Raw genomic sequence first — 22,775 nt, 5'->3', positions numbered from 1 at the left:
ATCTTACTTTGAATACTCACATGGAGCACCTCAGCTGAGAACGTACTGTTTTTACATAGTCACTTTTCACAGCAGAATCATATTTTAAGTCACATATCCTTCAATGGTCACAAAACAAATCCTCTGCTTATTTTGCTGACAGTCTACTTCCACGCTCTTTTAATATCCTAAATAGAACACTTTAAAAAAAAGTTATAATTGAGTCATCAGCCCTCTCTCTATGATCTCTCTTGGAGAAAGTTTTCTTCCCCCTTTTGATGCCCTACATGACTTCATAAGTAATCCACAGCCTCAACGTCAAACAATTATATTCTCCTGTTCATTTTCATACCAAACCTTTTGCTTTTTAAAAGAATTGTTAAGAAAAAAAGGAATGTCTTTAATTATAGCAATTATATTCATCACAACGTTCTCAACTTCAGCAGTCCCTTCAACTCGTGGACCAGTAAGAACAGATGTGGTATCTTAGTTCAGTATTTTCAAAATGATCTCTTTGTTAACATGGACAATTCTAAAGGAGTGAAAGTGTTACAGAATTTTTTGGTTTTGATTTTCTGCACTCACTTCATTAATCTAGGAGACAGCTGTACGATGGAATAGGTCTAACATGAGACTGAGTTGTGGGTAGTTTGCAATATTCTGCATTTATATAGCCTGTTCAACTGAAGATCTCATAAAGCTTTATAAATATAAGACCTTACCACCAGTAAAAGAAAGCTATTAAGAGTGTAAGTTGTATACATCTCTGTGGTGTAAAGATGAGAAAATGTTTGACAATATGAAAAGCTGTTTAACAACAGGTTATAATTTGGAAAGTGAGGTAGGTACAGGTGAGTTAGTTTAACTGCAATTGTTTTGAGAAGTGGTTTTTGGAAACAGCATGGCTGGAATCTATTTATTCAACCACAGAAGTAATGCACTTGTTATTTCAAACTATACTTATGACTAAGATATACAGCAAAACTGTTAATTAATTAATTAATCAATTGTTAATTAGTGAAAAAATGGGTATGCAAGGGTGGTCATGTTTCAAGAATGTGAAATGTGAAAACTAACTTAAAACTTATGTTAATTCAGTACAGAAAAAGTATATGAACCCCAGCACACGGATTTACAGAAACAAAGCAAAAACCATGTTTCTTTAGTTCTGGAGTAAGTGTTAAAAGGTACTTAAGACATATACACCTTATATGGGCCAATCAATCTTTTTTTGACGTCCAACCTATAGCCTCTGGACTGTTCTGGATCACCCATGTCTGTTGCACGTAATCGGAGAATTTCATAAACCCGTCTTGTGTGTTGCTAATCAAAGGGAAAAAAAGGAGAACAGTATGAATAATAATGTTATAATTTCCAAGCTTATTGCTGAAAGATTTAAGAAATGAAAAGATGTGAAAATGCTACATGTTCAATTATTTTGCTTAAGATGTTACATGTATCATGAGAGATTCAAAGGGCAGTGACAGAGACTTGATTTTCCGCCCCCCATCACTTCCTTACTTCTTTGGTACTTCCTAACTAACAAGTTTGGCAGCTCACTCAGTCTTCTACCAATGTTTCTTCTAAAATAATTCCCGCCATGCAACCAATGCCTTTAATGCACCCCAGAATCCTTTGTACCAACTGCAGTAGCATTTCAGAAGCAGCATTGCTCAGTTGCAAAGGATTCTACCACTCAGAGTCACAAAGGCATGAGCTGCACAGGAGTTCATCTAATTAATTGGCAGAAACCCTGCAGCCAGAGTTGAAAGACAGTTTGGGACTGGTCTGTTGGTGGGCAATTCATAATACTGTGGTTCCATTGCTAATTTGGAGCTGCTCCACTTGCTGCTTTCCTTAAAGCCACCTCCTCACAGTTCTGTATCTAAGCATGGAACAGCAATTTTTAAACTAAACTATTTAAGAGATGGGGAGAGAGGATCGGACAAAAACCCCAAACCAGTAAAGTGGGGCAAGTCAAGGTAGTGAGGCAATTGTATTTAGCGAAATTCACAAATTTGAAAATAAAAAAATAAAATAAAAAAAAAGATTCCTGTTGCCATTACACCATTACATTTCTGTTGCATCTATTCTATAGCTTTTGGGAACATTGTTCTAGAGGAAAATGTTTTTGTCAGTCCCAGAAATAATGGGCAATGAAGCCTTATTTAGAGGAATAGAGCAAACTTCTGGTTATGTTAACGGATTTTATTAACCTTTATTAACTCGATTTATTAACTTAAGAAATTAGTTAAGAAATTTCTTTACTCAAAATGAATAGTTTAATAAAATTGCCTACTACCTCCTAAAGCCTCACAAACCTACAACAAAATATGTGCAATCAAGTTACATATTTTCAGAATTTAAAAATAATTTATTCTGCCTTTATTGTATGTTCTTTAAATAGAGATGGAGCCTTTGATACGCTTATTATTTCTACATGTTTAGCTAAGTTTTCATTTAAATATTAAATATTTATCCATTCAAATGTAATGTCCCATAGACATGCAAAAGGTCTGCACTCTGCTCTCCCCTTACACCAGTACGTAGTTTTAATATGTAAAATACGGATACACTTTTCTTTTTTACTTAGGTCTCAGTATTTTCAAAGACTTCATAAAAATCAGAGGTTCAAATAAATCAGAGTATCCAGAAAAAGTTAAGGGAAGAAATGGAGTTCCTGCAGAGCTCCTAAGCAACTCTGCAGCTCCTCTCCTGCAGTTTAAACACTCCATAAGGAGTTTACCACCATCAGTCTTCAGCAACGTAGAATCTGCCTTTTAGTAGTTTTTTCTACATTTTAGTATTTTATTATATATCCAATTAAAACATATTTTATTTGTATAAACACAGTTCCTCCTAGTCAAGCCTTATGTCAAAATACTAATGGTACCGTACCAAAGCATTGTAGGAAAGACATTTTTTTTTTCTAAAACCATAGTAAGCTAGGAAATGTTTCATTTCCAAATGCACTCCAGAAATATGCTGCATGTAAACCAGGAGGTGTGTGTTAGAAACTTGAAGAGCAGAGTAGATGTGTTTGTGAAAACTTTTGAATACTAAGCACTAGATTTGATTAGATTAGGACTGAGTATACTTGTACAGATTTTAAAATACCTTATTTATTTTCAGTTTCTGTTGAGCCTCTGTCACCATTTCTTGACTGAATCCTTGCATTAGCTTCTCGGGGGAAAAGCAAGGCAGATCTTGGCAGAGCTTCACAAGTACAAAGTCTCTGAGTTTTACATAGTTTTCAGATGGATCTTCAGCTGGAAAGAATATAGAAGTATACAGTAACTATGAACTTTCTGTAATCTGTTCTTTTTTCAAGCATCTAATTATCTGATACTTTGGGAAACTTACTAAAAGTAAGGACAGACAACATCCTTAAAACACAGAAACAAAAGTATACATAACTGTACTTCATTATTCACCCATATTTTGGGTACTGCCATAATATAAACATACCTAAATAAGACAAGTTTAAAAAAGATCACAGTGGGCCACAGATTCTCAAAATTTTGTTTTAAAAATGTATCTAAAAGACCTAGTATACAATGTCCTTACACATTCAGCTATTGTCCAACATAAATTCTCAGTTTCTTTTTCTGAGGTTAAGACTAATTTCATATCTGACTCTCCTTCTATCCTACAGAACCTAATTGTATGAGTTCAATGGTGATTTTTCTTACAAAATCTGTTGTAATATGTAAGGCACTAAAAGGTGAGTTGGACCAAATATTGATCTCAGTTCTTCCTTGCTTTAAACTCAGTGGCATCTGCCTCCCACTGCCTGGAGTCTGACCATTTTTTGTTATTTAAAGGTGGTTATTATAGTACAAGTCATAAGAATTGGATAACACTGAGTGAAAATAACCTCCAAAATATACCAATTATAAATGTCAGCTATAGAAAAATAATAAAAGCTGCATGGAGATGAGAACTGTGAAATGGCCAAGACAGCCAACAGCCGGTGTAAGGAACGCAGTGTCTATACAGACACTGTGTCGCCCTAACCACTCGTGGAGGTGGAGTTATTATGTTGGTATAGTAGGGCACTTACATCAGTGGGACAGAGCTATAGTGTGTACACTGATATAATTAGGTTGAGTATGATGCCTTATGTTGACATAACTGTGTAGTGTAGACCAGGCCTCAAGTTGTCAAAAAAATTTAAAAAGCTAGCTACCTAATAACAACAAATATAATCATAACAGCATTGGGTTTGTTTTCATTATACCTCAGGCTAGGATAGGGTATTCAGGCAACTATAGTGATATAGACAGGAACACACCTACTCCATTTCAATGAAGGATAGAAAACGGAAAAACCTCCTGTGAGATTCTAATTTAAAAATGACTCACTATTAGTGATATTTTATTTGGAATCTGATAGTCTATCATGATACATGCTTCTCTATAAGCAAAAGGAGTTAACCCTATTCAAATCATAGCTCTGGAGAGCTAACGGGAGTAGGAAGGAAACTTAAAAAGACATGAATCAGCTACAATGCAAACCAGCATGAAGTCATTTGTGCAGACTTATTCCCACCTATGAACTACTCAGCAGGAAACATTTACAAAACCACTGCAAGCAGTTTTTACTCCCTTACTAAACCTTCATAGACAGGTCTCTGACAAAAAGTTTATCTGAAAGAAACACTGGGCTCCCCAGAGCCTGGGAGCCGCTTTGGATCTCTAACCTGTGGAATTCAGCGCTACAGGCAGCCAGATTCACATAATAATTGGATTTTTAAAAGGGTTGATAAATGTCTGACCATTAACACTCATGATTTAGGGATAATCAAGTGTCATGCTTCAGGGTATAAACTGACCACATAAACAGGGTCAAGACAGAATTTTTCCATCACACATACAGTACTGCACAATTGGCTAGTTATTTTCTTGGAACAGGAGGGGAAAAGGCTTCTGATCATTACCAGCGAAAGTGTATCAACTTGGTGGACTAATGGTCTACATTTGTATGGTGAGCCTTACGAGCCTATCCTGCAAGGAAGGCAAGAGGATATGCAGCAGAATTAATTTTGATGAAAAGGAAAAACTGGAGACTGATTTTTAAAAGGACAGTAAAGGTGAAACTGGTGAATTAAAGTAAGACAAAAAGAGGTGGGAAATTCCTCCGTAATGAGCACTGTTGGAAGTACATTTCACTTACGTGCGCCATGACTGCAACTTAGAATCTGGCTTCTGTGACTGAAACTAAATGTAGGAATGGACTATTCACAAAAAATGCCAAGTCCAAGTAAAATATATATGCAAGCTGAAGACAAGTTAACTGCTTCCAACTCACTCCAACCAAGCAACAATTTTATAAATCCACATTATCTTGTACTTCTCATTGAGTTTGAAGCCCCTTCCTTACCCACCTTATAACTTTAGATTCCATCTAATTTTCATAATTTCCTACCCATCTTATGCCTGTCCAGCCCAACTTTTCCCTAGCAGCGGCAATGAGAAATGAATGAAAAGATGAATTTCTCTCTATATACCCTTTAAACTCTGTGTAGAAAGCACCATGGTTCCTAGCTGATTATTCCACAGGGCAATTTAAAATCTGTTTTGGAACAGTTTCACTGGGTCAGAACACATACTACACTGTGCGCACTGAGGGACAGACTGGTCATCTGCCTTTTACATCCTGGTTCCATCTCTTATCTAATGCTATGCTGAACACCTTTTGTCAAATGTTTCATTTGCTTTGCCATAATCAGATTTACTGGACCATATGAAAGGTTTTATTGTATAACTAGAAACCACAGCATTTTACATTAACAGGAAATTAGATACACATTTTACATAACAGTAAAAAAAAAATGTTTGTAAGTGTTTGTGATGCTTCAGTGAGGTTTCTGTGACTTGTATTGAAGTTCAGAGACCAGATATCCTATATGTATTAGTTGATAACCCTGCAGCACTGTGTAGAAGGAAATCAAACATGTCTTATTGTACTTAATGTTTCTCTTTGAATATTTTTTTTAAAATATCACAATTAGATGTTATTTGTACAGCAGTAGCCCCTAGAGTGGAGTGTTATTCTACTTGACATTGTTCTCACAGTTGTTTATCATACTGTGCACTAATATGTGGGCTACAGATACAGTATTTCTCCTGTGGTTTCATATGCCAATTCCCTTCCCTGTTATAAGCAGCACATACCTCTTCTTTTTATATTCTTTTTCTTTCTTCTCCACCCTGCAATCCCATTAATATTTTTCAGGTATTCATGCAAGGTCATCACTGACTTCATGCAGATCTTCAATCAGTCTACTACCCGTGCTCCTGGGACACCAGACTGCTGTATATGTTTTCCAGTGGTTGAAAGACTCTGGCCTTCACATTAACATGAATATTTTACCATCAGTATATTTTCTGATTTGCTGTTTTGTTTAAAAGGAACAAACTCATCAAGGAGTTTGAGAAAGCTCAATCTCTTGGCAAACTCAGCTGTGTACCTCACAATAAAATAGCTAATTAACTCGTAATCCTTTTATGCCAGGGATTGGATTTTCCTGGTGTGCTGTTCTCTGTAAGTACAGGATTTAAAGAGTTGCATTATACGCAGTTCTTCTGTAAAACAGGGTAATATTAACCCTGAAGTAAACTGAAGCTAAATCTTCAAAAGACCATTTGATTCTGACAGATGAATGCAAAAGTTAGGTTGCAGGCTAACAGGCAGCAAATGCTCCAAGTTTACTCTAATTGAATTCACATCTCTGATAAAACGAGCATTCACATACCTGTTATATCAAGCACTGTTGGAGAAGACATATAGTATCTATGAACAGTTTCAAAAAGCTGAGCACCATGGCCTTCTCCTTGGAATGGTGGCAATATCAGCATCTGGCTACAGACAGAAAGGATTTTTTTTTTTTTTAATTAAAAAGGGACTTAACTAGGAAACAACACAACAAACATTTAAATATGTTGGGTTATGATCAATGTTTTATTTAAGGATTAAAGCTAATTTATGGTGATTTGGGGGCTAACACATGCAACAATTTTTTAAAAATTGCTAAAATAGTCAAAACTGGTTTGAGAGTCCACCCTGCTACAGAAGACAACAATGAAACAAATCAGTGCATAGCCTGCTAATAATGGGGATTTTTTTTTTTTAAACAAATCAACACCATTATAAACAAGTATTGGGAACTTCAGCAGTTCCCTCTTCTGAAATAAAAGGGAAGGCACGTGTTATGCTGCCAATTACCTTACACGTGGCCGGGTTTTGTCTGGGTACACATAGTAATTATAGACTGTCATGTAGCCTACGGTCGCAAAGAGCGTAGCTCCATCCTTATTATACTTCTCAAATCTGCAGATAAAACAGAAAGCCAAGCAGGTCAATTACAGTCGCGCTCCCATGCAGTGTCCATTTTCTTTTCCATTCTCCAACTGAATTTTCAGTGTCAGCAAGCTACTCTGTGAGAGCCCAATGGGTACACCTGCTATGTTCTGAATGTACAATTCACTTAATTGGTGTGCAGCAACTTGGATAAATCAGGCCTCTTTACAGCACTTTAGTGCACTTGCCTATTATAAAGATGAATAGGTGGCAAGTAAAAGAAAACACAGGCAAAGCTCATTTTACTGTTTAAGCCTACATTCAGGGCTCTAACGGACAACAGCATTTAATTCAGCTCTATTCTCAAGGTCTCCTAAAGCAGAATAGAGAAAAACTCAAGCCTGATAAACAATGGTTTTTCTTTCCTGGGAAAAATATCATTATACTGTCCCAATAATTGGCCAGCCACAATTAAAATGCAGGCTTTGTGGAGGTAATAAGTTCCACTGTTGCTTTAGAACTGTACTTACACTAGAAAGTAGTTCCATCTTTCATCATCCACGTCAATAAAGCTAGCAGTTTCAATAAACCACATCAAGAAGGTCTGAAGCCTTTCATGATATTCTCGAAAGCCTGGACATGTCATGTCAGCCTAGGGAAAAAGCCAGGAGAAGTCAGGTGAAACTCATCACCGAGGTAAAAGAGAAAGCCTGCAGAATACAATTAAATACTCCTGTGGGAAAATATTTATAAGCAGAATACTCTGGTTCAACTAGAAACACACTGAAAAAAGATTTGGTAAAATAATGATGTTTATACATTGCAGTTACAACAGATTACTAAACATACATCACTACAAAACCAAGCTATATCTGTTTGTCCTAAAGGATCTATTTGACTTTTTTCATACCTGATATATCTGATATGTTATGTCTTCTCCTGCTTCCTCATTATGAACTGAATATGTGTGTAGTAACGTTCCAAAGGGCTTAAAATTAACCTCCTTTTCCAGCAAAGAGACAAAGTCATCTGTGCTTGTGCAAAACCCAGGAGGGATGATTTTTCTAATTTTGTTTTCTACATCATCTGCCTACAGAATAAAAGAGTGAGAAAGAGAGACAAAAAAAAAAATCAAAAGCTAGCATTCCACACACAATATTATGAAAGCATAGTTCTACTGGGAAAAACAAATTATTGTAAAAAGTACCCCAATACAAAAAGAAAAGTTGTTCAGAAAAGTGCTCAGTACCAGGGTGAAGGAGGGCAATGCCTTTCATTGCTTAACAATGACCCTTCTGACAGATGAAGCAGCAGCATTAAAGGGCTCCAAAAGGAGTTTGGTCCAGTCACTGTCTCATGGTAGCTATAATGTATGCCCAAATGATGTGAAATGGGGAAAGACTGGAAGTTTTGGGGGGATAGTCCTCAAAGCTGTCAACTAGTAAGGGATTTTTTTGATAGGCCAATTTTGAACATCTACTCCGTTAAGAGAGAAGATACTGTGTTGATAAACACCAATGAAGATGGTGGGATAAAAGGGAGGTTGTGAACTGGGAGAGACATAGGAATTCCTGCTTTCCCATTTGCCAGCTTGTGATGGATGTTGTGCAATTACTCTTCAAAGTAAGATGCTAGCTCCACTTACTGTTCCTTAAGATTCTTCAGCTGGCAAATCTTTGAAACTACACTGACTGTGGTGTGCTCTTCCATGATACTGCTTTCTCCAAGCTAAGCAATGACAGCCAGCAAAAGGCATAGGGGAGGTAACTGAGAAAATGGCAGTCCTAGTAAGAGGGAGTGGCAGCTAGTGCACGCTCTCTCTCTCGCTCTCTCTCTCACACACTCTTGAAATGCATGCTTAAAGGACCAACCACAATAAACATTACAAATTCAAAGAAGGATAGCCTATCTCCTAGCCAAAATATTTTTTAAAAAATAAATTTGAGACAAAATGATATTACACAGAAATGAAACAGGACAATTTTCAACAACTTGGATTTGTAACCTCAAGATGGGGGAAGGGGAGAGACATGAGTCTTGAGAGCAAATTTTAATTCAGAGATTAAAATTACCTTTGTTAAATGACTACAGTGAATGTTAGAGGCTATCAGCTGAGCAGACTTCATAATCCTTTTCAAACTCCCAAAGACCACTTGATTGAATACATTTACTACTTCTCTTTAACCATGAATATTTGATGAAGTTTCACAATAACGTATTACTGCTTCTCACCAGGCAATAAAACTTAATGAATTGGTCTCAACTTAACAAAAACCTAACCCCTCAATACAACCCCTAAAAGCCTGACATTACATTCAACAAAATGAGCTTACATTCTATTCAAACTTTCCTCTGAACAATGAACCCAGGTTTTTACTTAATGGAGTTTGCCGTGAGTTCAGCTGTAATGTTTGTATTGTATCTATTTCCACAAGGACTGACACAAGAACACTGTGTTAACTTACTAAGCAGCTCTTTCACACCGTTTACATGCATGATGGGTATTAGTTCTAAACCAAGACCCTTGCTACTTAGCATTCAAAACAGGGAAATTAAGATGCTTAGGACAAAATACACTACAAAAGGCTAATACAACATGCTACTAATTCCTGTCCTTTCAACCACAGTCCCCTAAGTAGAAGTAATGCACCTGCAAATGAATAGCACTTTATCATCATTCAGTTAGATTTTTAGGACAGAAAACCATGGATGGAGTTCAGCACAAACAAGTTTTATTCTCAATGGTTTAGTACTACCAACATTTATATTTAACTTGCTTTATATTTATAAAAAGAGCTATTAACCGGTTAAGATATAGCTCTACAATACTTTGTCTAAGAGCTTATTTTAAATCCATACATCAGTCTTTGCATCCATTTCATTCTCAAGACAAAGAAAGTGCATTTACTAGAACCTTTTCTGTTCTCTCTCCAGCAGTATTTGATAAATATTTTTTCCCTGGAACCATTAATTTAACTGAATAATGGATCAGGCAAAACAAAAATTATGCATTTGTTTGAGATCAACACAATGTAGTTACTAACAAAAGAACAATATAACAGAGTGCATGTGTGTATTAACATTAATAGTGTTAACATTTTTCACAACCTATTTATCTAGCCATAAAATGGTAATCATGCCTTGTGAACTATTATATGTATTAAAGTTCTTACGCTTGCACAAGCTGACAAAATTGCAGAAAACTGCAAATCAACATTTACAATCAAATTGTTTTTTTATTTCTGGAAAAATACCATAAAATAGAAACACAATCATCCATTCAATGAACGCTTACAGTAACTCCTCACAGTATATATAATACACACACACACACACACCCCCCTCTACCCCGATATAACACGAATTCGGATATAACGCAGTAAAGCAGCGCTCCGGGGGGGTGGGGCTGCACGCTCCAGTGGATCAAGGCAAGTTCAATATAATGCGGTAAGATATTTTGGCTCCCGAGGACAGCGTTATATCGGGGTACAGGTGTATATATATATATATATATATATATATATATATATAGAAAATCTAGAAATAGGAGAAATTATGTTCAGCATGATCCATTAGTTATTTGTTGATTCACTGTACTTAACATGTATGTTTGAGAGTGTGAGTTCCCTCCCATGTACTCCACAGAACAGCAGCAGCAAACTTTCTCACGTGGCTAGTCCAGTGGTGGTGAGGAGGACATTGCAACTCTTTCCCCTACTGAAATTCAGAAGATACATCAAGCTGTTTGAATATGATCAACACTTCCTATGGGAGCCCTCATTAGCTACTACCATAGTGGAAAAAAAGCTACAAAAAAAATCTAAAGCAAGCTTTGCATAACGAATTAGATTTACAGTCATGGCTAGAAAAGCTTTATTTTGTTTGCAGAGACAGAATAGGTAATTCTTTATGAAAAGTTGTATTCCTCACATTGCTTAGAAGTTTGTGAGGTTACCTCTTACAAGGGAAAACCCAGAATCCTCAATTTGGAGTGGTGGTAGATGTATAAAGTCCTGATTTTCAACTATTTTGTTTTGCTATATTTGAATATGAACTACCTGAAAGCTCAGGGATAATCACATCTGGGATTTTGGTTCAAGCACATGGCTAGTAATTTAAATCTGCACATATATTTTACTAATTTTTGAATTCATTTATGGCAGCATCCATATTCAAGAATCATTTCCCCCTTGTCATGGGCAGACCATTGCTTCCTTTAATTTAAGGGTAGGAGTCAGTTCCCTGAAATCCTTCCATTTGACACTATCCCACAGGACTTCTAACTCCTATAAATGTGTGCAACCACCAAAATGTGTTATGTTAAAATAAAAAAAACCTTTGAAAAATATCCAGAAAAACTGAAAAAATCCCAGAATTTTCTGTAAATTAGTTTTCTTCCTGTCCCTACTCATGAATAAGCTTTTTGTATGCTTTCTTCTTGAAGACCAAGAATATTAAGTGGAAGGGAAATAAGGATCAAGCCCTTTTAATAAATAATAATAATAAGGGAGTTACTGCAATTCCCACAAGAAATATTTTCCATTAAAACTGAAAGAGGGCCATTGTGTGGGCTTCCGCACTGGCACTCAGGAGACCTGGATCCAATTCCCAATCAAATATATATTATTCTCTGGCCAGAAAGATTATGGCTCTCTACTCTAGTGAACTGAAACTTGTCGGTTAAACCAATGATGCAGCATGTATATACTAGCTATGCCATCCTGTTTCATATTCACATGTGACCTGTACGATACAGCTGCACAGCATTTTGGATATAATCCCATGGTTCCTGGTATAGCTCTCTACTACAGTTGTTTCACGGAGATTTTGAAAGGTGTTTGGTGAGCTCAAAAGAATTATGGGAGAGAATAAATTCTCAGGCCCTGAACACTCAATTATCAGTCCCTGTTTAGGAATAAAGATGTCTGCCAGAACTTCTGGAAAGGCAACTGCAAGATGGCAGAGTGTGGGCTTCATATCTGTGCAGGAAGCAAGGCCTACAGTTGAGGGATTTTTTGCTTTAATTCCTCTCCCCCTGCAGAGACACTGTCTCTGTACCATGCTTTAGAATAATGATTACTTTGTGGAGTGATGATTTTATTTTTGGATCATGACTACAGGTAGATGGGACAGATGTTCTCAGCACCTAGGATAAACAGCTATGGCTGCCTAACTTCAGAAGGAGGAGACTTCTGTATCTCTGGGGTAAGCTAGTACCAACACTGCAGCACCAGGGACAGAACAGAAAAGAGTGACTAGCTACTCTTGACAGTTATGGTTACCAAGTCCACATTAGGTACTGCTACCTACTGCTAACAGAGATCTGAACAATTAGAGAACTAACTATTCCAGAGCACATGATAGAACTCCAGTGCCTGTTCTTAGTCAGTCCAGGAGTACATCAGCCTTAATGACAGCGAAACATAGCAGTTACATAGCAGTTACAAACAGGAACCAAGCAAAGTGCATGATGTGACTTTTCACAGGGATTATTCCCAAATATTTATCTCAATTTATCTGTCCCCAGTGATTTTAAATGACCACGTATGTCAATTTAATCAGCCATTGCAAAAATGATTGCCTGATGAATGAGTATCTCTCTGGGTTTGTTTAAACAAATTGTGCAAATGCATGATAATGGTGGGCTCTGCCTTTGACAGATCTCCATCTTTATATCATTCTCCCAATCTCAATGACAGTTCAGCCATCTAATATAGTAATTATAAAAATCTGCCTGCTACATCTTGTATAACAGACAAAAATCAAGGGTAAGGTATTCAATAAAAAAGAGTGAGAATGAAATAACCTATGCACAGCCACACGGAAAAGCTGTTGAACCTGGTGCTGCTACTTATATAGGCATCACCTGCAGTCTGTATGCTGCCACATAAGAAATGCCACATACACTCAATTTCAAAGTGATGATGGGGAATTGGGAATGGATTAGTAAACTAAACACTACTTTTATTAGGAGACATGCCAAATTGGGGTTGGATTTCTCCTTGTGTATTAAAACTTTACCATAATTAGTAATCCTATTCTTATTTTCCATGGTGGAGGTGATTTATGGAGAAGTGCTTGGTTGTAGTGAGGGGCAGTTGCTAATATGAAGTTCCTTTATGTGGTTTGCATGTCGCTATTAAGTAGCTCCTTATAAACAGGATTATACTTTTGTTTAGATACATTTATGTATCTCCTGCTTTAGAAATTATTTGTATTAGTTTTGATGAGGGAGTACAGGAAGAAGTGATCTGAGGTAGTGTTATTAAATAACATGCCAGATGTTAAAATTACACACTTTTCATACAATTTCTTTATTAAAAGCAGAAGAGGTCACAGTCCAGCTGTAATGGCACAACAAGCTAACATTTACAGTACAGAGAGAAAAGGTTGTCTAAGAGGCTACTAAAATGCCTCATTTAGATCTCATGTAAAAGAGTGGAATACCTAGGGAATGGCAGTGGGCAATCTGTAGAGCAGGAGGCAGTCCAATAGGTAATACTGTTCTGATTTAAACTTGGGGGGAGGGAGGGAGAGAGGGGGAAGTTGTGGTTTCTTTTAATCTCTCTTTGAAAAACAAGCCTCACCTCTAAACTAAATTCTGCCCACCCATAATGCCAAAATGAAGTATTACTCTCAGAAGAGTATGCAGATGTTCAAACTAGATCACATGCTCCACTGGGCTCAGCTCTTGCTCAATGGGATTTAGATACACTTAGGGGTAGGGCAGATAAGACACATGCCTATGCCTTAGGTCTTAGCTTTTAAAGTTAGGATGTCAGAATCTCTTTTTTTTTTTAAATTAGGTTTCTTGCTATGATGGTTTTTTTCCAAGATCTTTTTCACATGATCCACATAACTATGGCAGAAATATCTGCTCAAGTTTGCAGACAGCCTCCTGCAGAGGAAAAGGCAGCAGCCCCTGTCACCAGGAAAGAAGCAGCATGGCTCCTTTCCCACAATCAAAGCATGGCCCTCTGCTCTAGGGAGGGCCTGGATGCCTTACTGGGCTCTGAAGGATTGACTCCCCCTGGGTAAGGTTTGCCTGACATTTTTGGCTACCTGGATCAGTTTGGGGGGAGAAGTGGTGTCTTCGCCAAAACATCATTTATTCATAGCACCAAAGTTAGCTGTCACTCACAGTAGACTGCACAGACCTTACTACAATCATCCTTCTTTCTTATGTGCTTTGATCAACATTAAAACAGTTAATGTTAAAAAAAAAAAGTCTGTTGGGCATCTGAATTAATACCCCTTTAAGTTGACAACTAGTGTTTCAGTCTTTCTGCAAACATTACTGTATTGTCTATACTCTGTTCATGTTTTTGGAATTTCTCTTCACAACCATAAAGGGTAGAGGTGCTTTTTTTATAAATGAAAAATGACAGTCTGGAGAACAAGATGACAGACAAACAAAAAAAGCCTGATCATCAGTTTAGCTCAATCTGGTACAATTCAAGCCCTGACCCTTCTCTCTCAAAAGTGATCTTATTTGTTTGTCCTTAAACCTATACATGCAATCATGTGTATCGGTGCATGTTGAAGACTAGGTTTTCCTTGCTCTTTCTTTTCCTGGACCTGTGATTTGTGAGCCTTTCCTCTGGTAAGGATTCAGTCTATTTGCCTGGCACCTACTCTGGGATGTCCATACTACTGAGGCAGTCACTGAAGTGAAAAAAAAACAAGAAATTAAAGATGAGGGATAGATGGGCTAAAGCTACATTAACACACCAAAGAATACAATAAAAGTAACAATTATAGTTCTATTTTGAATTCCAGTGCTTTCTTGCAAGACATTTTCTCCTTGGACCAGATATGATTAAGTCTTATTAAAACTGACATAACCCTTTAAGAATAAAGGCAATTAGTGATGGTCAACTAGTGCAATAATAATGAGAATGAGAAGCGCCCAGAACAGGTTATTACTTAGTGCAGACATACAGGACCTTCAAATATCTAAGAAGTGTCCTCCACCCAGGAAAAGACTGATATGCTTGCAGTGTGTTGCTTACATGGACAACACAGGACCAGCTTCAGGAAGGAAAAAGTTGTTTACGCTTCTGTGGGGATGAAGGAAGATATGCCTTGTCCCAAAATCTGATTGCAAGGCAAGAGGCCTTGCCTTGAGAGTTTTTTCCCAGATACAAGTCACAAGGATGGAGGAAAATAGAGGGCTAAAATAAATTTACATCTCTGCTAGATTTAGAGAAATGTATAAGACAACAAGGAATAAGCAGTATTTTATCTAGTCCCCTGGCCTGTGTCACTGGTGCATCATGTAGGCTCAGTCAGCTGCTCTGCATACTGAGCAAGACTGCCCCTGGACAGGAACAGCAGCCAATGCAGTCAAAAGGGAAGGAAGTTTGCAAGGGGGGAGAAACACCACAGGAAGTAATGAGGAAACCAAATCAGCTGGATTACAAGGGACTTAGCAGGTCAGTGGAGAGGTATAGGGGAGGAACACTACTAGGGGAACCAGGAAATAGTTTGCCACATCTATCCTCATGTGACACTATTAAAAAAAATATATATAACCACTTTTGCAAACTTATAACAACGTTCATAATAACCTAGGGAAAAAAACCTCAAAACCTGCAGAATCAGTAAATTTTACTATTAAAGAAATTACATATCTGCTACAGAGGATACCAAGTCTCCAGATTCCTTTATTTTCTAACTACCTCAACCAGAGTCTCCAAATCCTGGGATCCCAGTGTATTTAGCATTTCCTGCTCTGTCACCTCTTCTCACTTGTCTATCTCATTCACACAGTGGGTGTTTTCTTTCATATCCTCCTTGTCCTTCACCAATTCACTGCATGGTGCCAGAGTGATATCCAGAAGCCCACTGGGCTTGGTAGAGTCCTGAGAATTTGGCCCAGTTTGTCATTAAGAAGGTAATATTTCCTCTGAGTCAGACAGACTTATTATTCTGGGCCTTGAGACTGGAGATCTTCCTTCAGCACTGCTTGCTGCTCCAGATGATGTATGTCCCCAGTCAGCTGTTTGGACGCCTAGTCATACACTCAAGTACTGTGTATGATAAAGTACATCTGGCACTAGGTCTCCCCCTCTCTGAATTGTGATAGTGCCTGGAGGTCCCAGACCCATTGTGCTAGGCAGTATACAAAATCAAGAAGATGGTCGCTGCTCAGAAAATTTTATAATCTAAGTAGATGGCTGCCTGCACATCTGCTTCAGCCAAGCTGGCACCATCCTCATAGGGAAGCCTCCTCCAAGATAAATATAAATAATTAAGCTTGTGTCTGAAAACAGCACACAAGTGAGCTCAATTGTGTGCACAGTGGTATTTGTACAGGTAAATGGCTTCCAGTCAACTTGATCCAGATACAGTGGAATGCAGAAAGTAGATCAGAGACTATAAACTATCTAAATAGTGACTGGTGTGATGGCAGAAGGAGGAATATTTTTTCTACTAGGGCTATAGTGTACATGTGTTGGCATGTGGTGTGCTGCAGTTCTGCAAAGGTGAGAACAAGCTATCTGCTGCATCTCTCTCATGTGGACAAGGCGCATGAGTATATCACAGTGGGAAAGAGTGTGCTTTCATAGTGGATAATGACACCCCTAGCTGATTAAAGACTGTTCCTTCAGGTTCTGAATGAGTCCTGATCAGTCTTCCACAGACAGAAAGATGGTAGATATCACCATGGGGACTTGAGAGAAAGTTGAGAGCTTTGAATGAGCAAAAAAGTTGGAGGATCCCAGGGACTACAAAGGTGAACAAGGACTCTCCCACCGTGAATAGAGAGGGAAGGAAGCCTTATTGGTTCTGGTATATTAATTGGGATGCTCATGGAAGTTTGCTACGGTGTTACACACCTCGCTCTCCATTTTACCACAGCTCTGAAGTTACATGGTGGAGAAGGGCTGAACCAGTTCAACTGTGTTATCTAGATAATCATAATTTTGGAGACTGCCATTTCTCATCTCTTCGGTTCTAGAAAACTAACAAGATTACAGAGCATGATCTTTAGGTATCTTGATATGTTGCCTTAGTCTCTATACCATTTTAATCATAGGGTAAGTGATTGAACAATTATGCCTTCATGCAACTTTAGAGAAGAAATGGATTAATTTTTTTTGGTAGGGGATTTGCCAATTTCTTTTTCTTTAGAAAAATTAAATGCATCTTTTCTTAAACATATTTACATTATCTTTGTCCACTTTTGAAATGGGAACTTTAAATCCAGTTTGACATCATAGAAAGGAAGGCTGCTTACTGGTAAAAATATTTCTAAATGGTAAACCTTGTTTTCTGGCTCAGTACAATGAGCAGTCGATGCAAATGCATAGCTATTTTTCAATCTATGCAGTATTATAAAGATTCAGCAATAACCAAATCAATAGCACTTTTGGAAAGAAATCAATACAACTTTTTCTTCCTTGTAACTAAGTAATAACCCAAAGAATGGTGAATTTTCTTAATGCATCAGGAACCACCAGATCTTAGTCTCTCTCTAAACAACTAGGTAGACTCTTATTCAAATGTTTAATATCTAGTTATATAAACATGACCAAAAACTGCTTATTAATATTTTAGGTCTATGGCATACTTCAGCCTACTGAAGGGAAAAGCAGGAATATCAAAAGTTGACTGTTCAGCTTCAGTTTTCATATCTGAATAATTCAGCTAAAAGGCTTTATAAATGGATGCAAAAACTGAGGTTAGCTCACAAAAAGGAAGTCAACCTGATAATGAATATGTGGAGTGGAAAAATTAGTTTACTAAATTTAAAAGAATGGGAAAATATCTTTCCCTTCTGATTATATAAGTGTTTTGTAAGCACAGGAAGCATGCGTAGTAAAATATAAATACTGACAATATCTCTTTAAAATGAGATGTATCAATTACTCTGCATAACTGCGATGGGAAACTAGGATAGCTCTATTTCTAAAACAAAATTCCTTTCAGTTGCTTTCTGCACCTCTCATTTTAAAGGATACTCTTAAGTATTCCTATTTTACCATACACATTTTATTTACAAGAACCTCTTTACCGTCGAATGAGATCATTTTAAATCTGGAAAACTCACCACCACCCTATCTTCTAATTAACATAAAATTTCAGTCTTACTTTATTTTTGAACACTAGCCTTGATGTCAGCTCATCTCTGGAAACAGCATGCATTAATTTGACTACTGCAGTCAGAAGATGCACAAGGGCACAACACACAGGTGGGTTCAAAACTTTTTTTTTTTTTTTTTTTTAATTTAGCCACAGTATGAAGAGTATATATTTTTAAAAGCTGACAGTCTAACTATGAAGTAGATAAATTCAGGGCCTAAACCTCTTGATTATGGCCCTTTTAAGAATTTTAAATATTCTATGAAGATTTGAAAGTGTAAGTTTGGCTCTGACTTTACCTCCACACAGTCAAAGTTTTCATTAACTTTAGATGTATACTCGATGCGGAAAAGTGTTGACAGATTACCAGCATTGTAGTACAAAAGGATCTTCAGACCCTTGTAACCGAAGGCAACTTCACTGGGGGAGAAAAAGAAAAAAAAAAAAAAGAAAAAAATCAGGAACCCTAGACTCTACTAAACAATCACAGTAAGCTGTAACCTAGTATAAAGCTTTGAAATTCATGTCTACTTTCCAAGTTAAGTAAGTGTACCAACCTACTCTTATATGAAAAGAGAAATAGAATTGTCATATACGACATCAGAACATATACAATAAAGATAACTCCTTACAATATTTTATCATGAATATACCTCTCAAATTCCTTCATCTGTCAATATTAAACTAAGAAGTGAAGTGACTAGTTATCTGTGGAACTAGTCATAAAGGAATAAAGACAACTCATTAAAAGAGTCTTAGATCATGCATACATCCCCGACCTTAAAGGACAATATATACACGCATAATACAACCTCTGTTTCAAAGGCCAAGAAGTTAAGAGACATGATACAACTATGCATTCCATTCATTTTACAAGATCTTTTAGAAATAATTTTTAAATCAATCACTCGTAATTTGACCTTTTAACACACACAGATACTGAGGCAGATTGCATTTACTAGAATCCTTGTTTCAGAATGTGGATTTTATATTCAGGTAGACTACTGTAAATGACACTTACATATTTAAAAAAAGGATTTTATAGCAACCTCAAGTAGGTTCTCTTTTGGTTGATGGTTCTGATTAAACATGTCAGACTTAGGATAGAACTGAAGGAAATGCAGGGAAGTCAAATATTAAAAACAGAAATGGGGTTATGTGAAATGGGGGGGTGGCGGGTGTGTGTGTGTGCGCGTGTGTGTGTTGCAGCCTTCTACTACCTATTCAAGGAATAGAACATACCCAGAAAACCATTGGCACAACCACTACATTGGTACAAGGTCTATGAGAATTTCTATTCATGAATAGAGAAATACACTTTGTTTCTGGAAAATAGTTCTACTTACAGTGGCACAAGCGTTACTGGGTTACTTACAAACCAACATTGACAGTTTTTATTTTCCATTGTTTATTTAGGAAAAAGTGACATTTCATTCATATTTTCCCCAAAGGGAACAGGCCTTCAAAACTGATAGTAGCAGTTTTGGAAATAATATTACTAGTGCAAGGGAATTACTTTAAATGGACAGATTGGAAAGTTCTCATAACAGCATTCAGAAGGGAGATTGTTAGTAATAAACTGAAATAGTAATTGTAAAGTTGATAACTTTATTATGGTTGGTTAATGTATAGAGACCATTTCAAAATCTGATCTTCTTAAGGATGCTCTTTAAGGAATCTTTAAGGAAATTAGAAACGAAAAATCTCTACTACATCTAGTACACCACTATGTCAATACAGGATTATTACGCATAATACATTTTTATTTATAACGGACAGACTGGTAATCAATACTGTATTAAAAATGAGTGAAATCATGGCCCTATTGAAGTAAATGACAAAACTCCTGTTGACCCTTTTGGGGCTAAAATTTCATCCATAACGTAGAAGCTTTTTTATTTTTAAACTGAAATATACAGACACACATTAGGACACAGACTATGGTTTCTATATTTTGTTTACATACAGTAGATTCCACTTAATAGCAACCTAGATATTTACAACTTCTGGTTAATAGCAATATTTTGCCAGAAACCAATCCCATCTCACTGACTAATGTTAATGGGATTTGGATATTGGCAATGGTACGCCACTTATTAAAACACAATATTTTTGGAAGAAAGGCCGAAGTTGCAGGCAGGTTTGCAAGAGTGAAGCCAGGGAAGGAAGTGTTGGGAAATGCCTTCCTTGTTTGCAGCGCAACTAACTTGGCTGAAGCCAGTGCCTGTCCCACTGCTTCCTTCTGGGGCAGCAACCTTGCAAAATCTGCCTGCACACAGGGACTGCAGAGGAGGTAAGGGACTGCAGGCTGGGAGGGGAGGCTATGGGCAGGGCAGTAGCAGGGAGGAGTCGCTACAGCCCAGATACCAGAGCTGCATGGTACCTCTCCCCATGCTCTTTGGGCTGTGCCCTGACTGGGGACTGCACCCAGGGAAGAAAGCGCTGGGACTTTTTGAGCCCTGACCCCTGGAATGCAGGGAGAAGTACTGTGTGGCTCCATGGGCCCCCAGAACCCTCACAGAGAGCCCAGACATCTGAGATGCAGCCCCACTCCCCACAGGCAGGGTTTTCATGACTGCAGCCAGAGAAGCCATATCCCAGTGCTTCCTTCTCTGGCTGCAGCCTCACAAACCTGCCTTCCACTTATTAGCAATTAAGAGATAATGGCAACCTTTTCCTAGCAACCCAGGGTAGCTAATAAGGGGAATCTACTGTATTTGAGAAAATACTCTCCTGAATTTTAACAGTCCATATGTTAAAAGGGGAAGGATGTAGATTTAAACTAAAACCTAATGTGTACAGATGTGATTTAAAAAAAAAAAACTGATTAAGAAGCTAAAATAGCAGTGGTCCACAAGTATCTATATTAGTTTGGCACACATTAATGTGAAAGTCACCTAATAGGATTTGGAACTGTTCCATGAACAGAACTCCCTTTGAAGTAAGTGGCAATTTTGATTGCAGAATCAAACCCAGCATTCAACAATCTGACAAAATTTCTACAAAAAAGTGACTATAGTCCCAAACTGTGTCAGATGACCATTGAGGCATCTTTCTTACCACATGGTCATTAAACCACTTAAAGTATTTTCTTGTATGATTTCAAAAAATGATTTAAAAAAAGTTTCCTATTTTCTAAAACTAGAACAAAAATGACCTCTTCCTTCTAGCCCTATTAATTTGTCCTGACATTTGATTAGATAACTTACTCATCCCCGAACACTTGATGGCTGTACTCTGGATTAAATGTTGTGCTGTCATCTTCCAGATCCTCAGGAAAACGAACTGAAAAGAAAATGGGCATAATTTTACTATAAGCAGCAAGCAACCGTGATTTGTCAATGCAATTTTTTTTGTAATTTGTTTTTAAAGTGTTGTAGAGGCCACGCCAGTTTAACACCCGTTTTCTCATTGTGGTCAGACAACTTTATTTGCCCTTGTGCGCAAGAAAAAATTCTAACAGATGTGAGAATTCTTTGTGGAGCTGTTCATAATTTAAAAATATCTACAAGCAGGGTGGATAAAAATCAATGATTTTAAAAAAATCTGATTTTTTTAAATCTGATTTTTTGATTTAAATAGGATTTTTTGATAAAATGGTTTTTCCCTCAAAAAGCATCTAAAGATAAAGATATATTATAGTTCAAAGATATCACATCATGGAATAGGGATTATAAATTTTAATTCTATAGTATGAGACAATATATTCATGTTATGTTTAAGACAAGTTTTGTAAATGAGTTCCAATAGTTCATCGATTAGGGACCTAATCTTATGAGGTTCCAGGAGCTTCTGTATAGATTATTTAGGTTAATCTTTCTATCTACCCAATGGGACTCAGTGCTCAGTCTAGAAGATACCATCGGAGATGCTTAGTTTTGCAGTTTTCAAACTGTGGATTTGTGTCTCCAGAGATAACATGCTTGTTAACAGCAAAAACGTTTTAAAAATAAATACATAGAGAGATAAGAAATAGCAGACCTCAACCTTATTGTCCCTCTGCAAATTTGTGTACGCAGAGCCAATCCCTTACCGCTCTCTAAAAGTGCAAAGTTTCAAAAAGTTAAAATGAATAGAAGATTGTTGAGGACGGAATAGATCTGGACAAGGAGAAGTCTGGAGATAAATGTGAGAAGGGAGGGACAGGCAGTAGAAACAAAAGTGAAACTGTTTAAGCAGCATATTCCAAAAGTCTTGAGGTCTTTCTGAATGTAGCTTTCTGAGATCTACCATACCATTCTCCCACTAGAAGTGAAAACCTATAATTGCAGCAGGCCGTAAAAGAGACCCAGTTTGGGAATATTTTAATGAAGTTCCTCTACCTGCAGGTAAGAAAGGCATGCATGCAAAATGCGAACAGTGCAACAAAGAAATGCAAGGCCTGGTTGCCCGAATCAAACAACATA

The 22,775-nt window shown here is 37.2% G+C and overlaps 1 protein-coding gene across 5 annotated transcripts in view; it reads right to left on the bottom strand.

Annotated features, from left to right (window-relative positions):
* HAT1 (histone acetyltransferase 1) overlaps positions 1–22,775 on the bottom strand; it is a 44,333-nt gene that overhangs the window by 8,075 nt on the left and 13,483 nt on the right. For 4 of the 5 annotated variants that reach the window (XM_005290459.5, XM_065560780.1, XM_042860739.2 and 1 more), the window contains exons 3-10: positions 21,579–21,654; positions 18,669–18,789; positions 8,192–8,371; positions 7,812–7,933; positions 7,207–7,311; positions 6,737–6,843; positions 3,097–3,248; positions 1,186–1,302 (exon numbers count right to left, since the gene is read on the bottom strand). In XM_005290459.5, the coding sequence (XP_005290516.1) occupies positions 1,186–1,302; positions 3,097–3,248; positions 6,737–6,843; positions 7,207–7,311; positions 7,812–7,933; positions 8,192–8,371; positions 18,669–18,789; positions 21,579–21,654 (980 nt within the window). Of the gene's footprint in view, positions 1–20; positions 180–1,185; positions 1,303–3,096; positions 3,249–6,736; positions 6,844–7,206; positions 7,312–7,811; positions 7,934–8,191; positions 8,372–18,668; positions 18,790–21,578; positions 21,655–22,775 lie in introns of all 5 variants that reach the window. The other variant, XR_010591305.1, reaches the window with a different exon arrangement.

This window comes from Chrysemys picta, chromosome 11, assembly GCF_011386835.1.
Source record: "Chrysemys picta bellii isolate R12L10 chromosome 11, ASM1138683v2, whole genome shotgun sequence".
NCBI lineage: Eukaryota > Metazoa > Chordata > Testudines > Emydidae > Chrysemys > Chrysemys picta.
Note: the sequence above shows the minus strand (reverse complement) of the source record. Positions and strands in the feature narration are given on the sequence as shown.